Here is a 6,825-nt window from a genome sequence, read left to right on the forward strand (position 1 = left end):
CTGGAGTAGAGCCCCGGTCTGGAGTAGAGCCCCGGTCTGGAGTAGAGCCCCGGTCTGGAGTAGAGCCCCGGTCTGGAGTAGAGCCCTATAAAAGGGAAAAAGTTTARGGTGCCATTTGGGACTCATAAAGGAGAACAGCTGAGGTGTATAAAGATGGCGGCCCCCATGTACTTACCACACATTCCTGGTTTAGTTCTCCGTATCGTACGTGGCTCTGTGTTACTCTTTCAGATTGTTTGTATGGTCAGTAGCAGAGTATACGTGATCCCAATTTTAGCTTCAAGACGCCTGCAATTTGTAAAACCCGAAAAAGTAGATTGTGTTGATTTATTGGCACATTTAACCATATCGCAAACCTGTAGTTTTAAAAACTCAAGACGATAATGCTGAAACAATGACATCATATCCAGGCTGTATCACATCCGGCYGTGATTGGGAGTCGCATAGGGCGGCGCGCTATTGGCCCAGCATCGACCGGGTTTGGCCCGGGGTAGGCMGTCATTGTAAATAAGAATTATAAATAAAATATATAAACATATTTCTGAAGTCTTCCATCTTTAGCCACGTTCACCATGCACCGTGCTTCTACACCAGTATTGCTTGCTGTTTGGGGTTTTGGGCTGGGTTTCTGTACAGCACTTTGAGATATCAGCTGATGAAAGAAGGGCTTTATAAATACATTTGATTTGATTTTGAGAGCGTCGTCTCCCCCTACAGGCTGCCCCAGGGTATCACATGGCCAAGAAGATCATTAAGCTGATCACGGCCGTCGGACATGTGGTCAACAAAGACCCAGTGGTGGGCAGCAAACTGAAGGTCATCTACCTGGAGAACTACAGAGTCTCCCTGGCTGAGAAAGGTACTATCTACTATATCTATCTACTATATATATCTACCTGGAGAACGGTACTGTGTCTATCTACTATATATCTACAGAGTCTCTCTGGCTGAGAAAGGTACCATCTACTATATATATCTACCTGGAAAACGGTACTGTATCTATCCACTATATATCTACCTGGAGAACTACAGTCTCTCTGGCTGAGAAAGGTATGTTAACACTTAAAGCAGACAGGTATAATGCATTATGAAGCAGTTATTATGCTTCATAAGACTTCGTAGGATCCCCTTATAATGGCTTACCATCTCATGACACCCCCCCCCTAAAAAAAACTTTATTTCAGTGAGAAAGTATCATCATTGTCCTTGTATCTCGATGTGCATCCCAAAAGGCATTCTAATACCCTATATAGTGCCCTACTTTTGACCAGAGCCCTATGGGAAGTAGTGCCCTATTAAGCAAATAGGGTGCCATCTGGAACACAACAAACAGACAAATACATGTATTAGAGAGATCAGTTTTTCTGTCATCTATTTTCCACCTACAGTMATCCCAGCCACGGACCTGTCTGAGCAGATCTCCACAGCTGGCACGGAGGCGTCAGGCACTGGCAACATGAAGTTCATGCTGAACGGAGCGCTCACCATCGGCACCATGGACGGAGCCAACGTAGAGATGGCAGAGGAGGCTGGAGAGGAGAACATGTTCATCTTCGGCATGAGGGTGGAGGACGTGGCAGAGATGGACGTAGAGGGGTAACACACACACACAGAGGGACGTAGAGGGGGAACACACACACACACAGAGGACGTGAGAGGGGGTAAACACACACACACAGACGGACGTAAGCGGGTAACACACACACACACAGAGGGAGTAGAGGAACACACACAACACAGAGGGATGTAGAGGGTGGAACACACACAGACACAGAGGACGATGAGGGGTAACACACAACACAGGAGGACGTAGAGGGGTAACACACACACACAGAGGGACGTAGAGGGGTAACACACACAACACACAGAGATGGACGTAGAGGGGTAACACACACACACAGAGTGGACGTAGAGGTGAACACACACACACACAGATGACGTAGAGGGAACACACACACACACAGATGGACGTACAGAGGTAACACACACACAGACAAACACAGAGGGACGTACAGGGGAACACACACCACAACACACACAGTGGGGACGTACAGGGGTAACACACACACAGACAGACACAGAGGACGTCAGGGTAAACACACCACACAGAGGGACGTAGAGGGGTAACACACACAACACACAGAGGACGTACAGGGGTAACCACCACACACCACAGATGGACGTACAGGGGTAACACACACCACACAGCATGACGTACAGGGGTAACACCACACCACACAGAGATGGACGTACGGAGGTAACACACACACACAGAGAGATGGACGTACAGGGGTAACACACACACAGACGACGCATACTGACACACACACACACACACACACACACACACACACAGATGGACGTACAGGGGTAACACACACAGACAGACGCATACTACACACCACACACACACACACACACACACACACACACACACACACACACACACACACACACAACCAGATGGATGTAGAAGGACACACACACACACACAGATGGATGTAGAGGGGACCACAGACAGACAGACACAAAACTGACTGACACACACACACCACACAGATGGACGTACAGGGGTAATACACACACAGACAAACGCATACTGACTGACACACACACCCACAATGGACGTAGAGGGACCACAGACACACATGACGTAGAGGGGACACAACACACTACAGATGACGTAGAGGGGACCACAGACACACATAAGAATGGACGTAGAGGGACCACAGACACACATACAGATGGACGTAGAGGGGACCACAGACACACATACAGATGGACGTAGAGGGGGACCAACAGACACACATACAGATGGACGTAGAGGGGGACCACAGACACACATACAGATGGACGTAGAGGGGACCACAGACACACATACAGATGGACGTTAGAGGGGACCACAGACACACATACAGATGGACGTAGAGGGACACAGACACACATACAGATGGACGTAGAGGGGACCACAGACACACATACATATGGACGCTAGAGGGGGACCACAGACCGACAGACCCAAACTGACTGACACACACACACACACACACAGATGGACGTACAGGCGGTAACACACACACAGACAACGCATACTGACTGACACACACACACAGATGGACGTAGAGGGGACCACAGACACACACAGATGACGTACAGGGTAACACACACACAGACAAACGCATACTGACACCACACACACACACAGATGGACGTAGAGGGGACCACAGACATACATACAGATGGATGTAGAGGGGGACCACAGACACCATACAGATGGATCTGAGGGGGACCAACAGACAACACAGATGGATGTAGAGGACCACAGACACACACAGATGGATGTAGAGGGGACCACAGACACACACAGATGGATGTAGAGGGGACCACAGACACACACAGATGGATGTAGAGGGGGACCACAGACACACACAGATGGACGTAGAGGGGGGACCACAGACACATACAGATGGACGTAGAGGGGAACACAGACAAATACAGATGGACGTAGAGGGGGACCACAGACACATACAGATGGACGTAGAGGGGACACAGACACACATACAGATGACGTAGAGGGGGACCCAACACACATACAGATGGACGTAGAGGGGACCACAGACACATACAGATGGACGTAGAGGGGGACCACAGACAATACAGATGACTAGAGGCCGGGACCACAGACACATACAGATGGACGTAGAGGGGGACCACAGACACATACAGATGGATGTAGAGGGGGACCACAGACACATACAGATGGATGTAGAGGGGGACCACAGACACACATACAGATGGACGTAGAGGGGGAATACACACAATTTGGCATAGATGGGTAGGGTTTTCCACAATCTAATACAGTGTCGATGGGTTCCACGTTATGCAACGTTGCACGATGATCAACAATACCGTCAAGTTGGGTGACGCAAAACTTCATTGACTTTATAGTTCATTTTAGCATTGTTTACTTCATTAAAAAAAAAWWKAWWTATTATTATTATTATTCCAGGTCTGTTGTGAGACCTGTTTCTACTCTGTTCTCTCCTCCTAAAGCTACGATGCCGTGACGTATTACAACAACATCCCAGAACTGAAGCAGGCCATTGACCAGATTCAGGAAGGATTCTTCAGCCCCAAACAACCAGAGCTCTTCAAAGACGTCACCAACATGCTCTTCAACCACGACCGGTAGGTACAGTCACTTCACTGTCTGCTGCTGTGTGTCGGTGGTCTTGGCATTGACTGTCTCCGTCTTCAGCTTCAAGGTGTTTGCAGACTACGAGGGCTACATAAAGTGCCAGGAGAAAGTCAGCCAACTATATCAGGTAATCATCATTATCCCCCATGTACCTCTAGTTAATAACGACTATATCAGGTAATAATCATTATCCCTCATGTACCTCTAGTTAATAACGACTGTATCAGGTAATCATCATTATGACTTCCAGAGGCAGTTTGGAACTCGGTAGTGAGTGTTGCAACCGAGGACAGATTATTTTTACTTTATGCGCTTTCAGCACTCGCCGTTCCATTCTGTGAGCTTGTGTGGTCTACCACTTCGCGGCTGAACCGTTGTTGCTCCTAGACGTTTCCACTTCACAATAACAGAACTTAGTTCGACGGGCAGCTCTAGCAGGGCTGGAAATTTGACGAACTGACTTGTTTGGAAGGTGGCATCCTATGACTGTGCCACGTTGAAAGTCACTGAGCTCTTCAGTACGGGCCATTCTACTGCCAATGTTTGACTATGGAGATTGCATGGCTGTGTGCTCGATGTTATACACCTGTCAGCAACGGTGTGGCTGAAATAGCCAAATCCACTAATTTGAAGGGTGTCCACTACTTTTGTGTATATACAGTGCATTGCGAAAGTTTTCAGACCCCTTGACTTTATCCACATTTTGTTACGTTACAGCCTATTTCTAAATTATTACGTGTTTTCTTCATCAATCTACACACAATAACCCATAATGACATCACAATAACCATAATGACATCACATAACCCATAATGACATCATCAATAACCCATAATGACAAAGCAAAAACTGGTTTCTACAAAAACATTTGAACCTAAAATATAAAATTTTCATAAGTTATCAGACCCTTCACTCAGTACTTTGTTGAAGCACCTTGCAGTGATTACAGCCTCGAGTCCTCTTGGGTATGACGATACAAGCTTGGCACACCTGTATTTTGGGGAGTTTCTCCCATTCTTCTCTGCAGATCCTCTCAAGCTCTGTAAGGTTGGATGGGGAGCGTCGCTGCACAGCTATTTTCAGGTACCTGTTTTTCATCAAGGATCTCTCTGTACTTTGCTCTGTTCATCTTTCCCTCGATCAAACTAGACTCCCAGTCCCTGCCACTGAAAAACATCCCCACAGCATGCTGCTGCCACCACCATGCTTCACCGTAAGGATTGTGCCAGGTTTCCTCCAGACGGATGCTTGGCATTCAGGCCAAAGAGTTCATCTTGGTTTCATCAGACTGGAGAATCTTGTTTCTCATGGTCTGAGAGTCCTTTAGGTGCCTTTTGGCAAAGCGGGCTGTCATGTGCCTTTTACTAAGGAGTGGCTTCCGTCTGGCTACACTACCATTTAGGCCTGATTGGTGCAGTGCTGCAAGATGGATGTCCTTCTGGAAGTTCTCCCATCTCCATAGAGGATCTCTGGAGCTCTGTCAGAGAGACCATCGGGTTCTTGTTCACTCCCTGACCAAGGCCCTTGAGTTTGAGTTTATTTTATTTTTTACAGGACGTGCACATTAATCAACGTTTCAGTAAAAGTGCCGGTTTTAGCCAGCCAGCTAATTTTCAAACGCAATCCCTGGGCAAGTTATTCTCCCCCGATTGCTCAGTTTGGGTAGGCGGCCAGCTCTAGGAAGAGTCTTGGTGGTTACAACGTCTTCCTTTTAAGAATGATGGAGACCACTGTGTTCTTGGGGACCTTCAATGCTGGAGACACTTTTTAGTACCTTCCCCAGATCTGTGCCTCGACACAATCCTGTCTCGGAGCTCTACGGACAATTCCTTCGACCTCATGGCTTGGTTTTTGCTCTGACATGCACTGTCAACTGTGGGACCTTATATAGACAGGTGTGTGCCTTTCCAAATCATGTCAATCAATTGAATTTACCACAGGTGGACTCCAATCAAGTTGTAGAAACATCTCAAGGATGATCAATGGAAACAGGATGCAACTGAGTTCAATTTCGAGTCTCATACAAAGGTCTGAATACTTATGTAAATAAGGATTTTTTATATATAATGTCTAAAAATCTGTTTCGCTTGTCATTATGGGGTATTGTGTGTAGATTGATGAGGAAATTGTTTTATTCAATACATTTTTGAGTAAGGCTGTAACGAACAAAATGTGGATACTGAATACTTTCCGAATGCACTGTAGAGTGTATTCATCGTCATTCTCTTTATCCCAGTACCTGGACTACCACACCTTCCTGGCGTGTCACCATGACTCTCACTAGGGCCTCACCTCCTCCCTGAGATAGGCGTCTACGTCGATGTCCATCAAAGGCAAAGTTGAAATTGTGTGGAATCAAGCTAAATTACTATCGCCCCTTCTTAGGCACTCACGTCTGCATCCAATGATTGTGCTTTCTTATTTGACGAGCCTGACCACGTGGTCAGTGCATCCGCAAACTTTGGAATATTGAGTTGGAGGCGTTGCGAGGCTTAGGAAGGCATCACATCCTTCTACCTTACCTGACACCCCATTTAGAGTTCCCACCACGCTTCATTAGGTCGTTGTGCTACCGCGCACCAATAGATCACAGACGTGAACAGGGAGTATACTACACTTCAGACGCA

The 6,825-nt window shown here is 47.1% G+C and overlaps 1 protein-coding gene across 1 annotated transcript in view; it reads left to right on the forward strand.

Moving 5' to 3' along the window:
- LOC112074640 (glycogen phosphorylase, liver form-like) overlaps positions 1-6,825 on the forward strand; it is a 33,654-nt gene that overhangs the window by 19,264 nt on the left and 7,565 nt on the right. The window contains exons 13-16 of the mRNA XM_070440603.1: positions 718-859; positions 1,389-1,596; positions 4,054-4,188; positions 4,259-4,325. Coding sequence (XP_070296704.1) covers positions 718-859; positions 1,389-1,596; positions 4,054-4,188; positions 4,259-4,325 — 552 coding nt within the window. The remainder of the gene's footprint in view (positions 1-717; positions 860-1,388; positions 1,597-4,053; positions 4,189-4,258; positions 4,326-6,825) is intronic.

Source organism: Salvelinus sp. IW2-2015, unplaced genomic scaffold (assembly GCF_002910315.2).
Source record: "Salvelinus sp. IW2-2015 unplaced genomic scaffold, ASM291031v2 Un_scaffold2734, whole genome shotgun sequence".
Taxonomy (NCBI): domain Eukaryota; kingdom Metazoa; phylum Chordata; class Actinopteri; order Salmoniformes; family Salmonidae; genus Salvelinus; species Salvelinus sp. IW2-2015.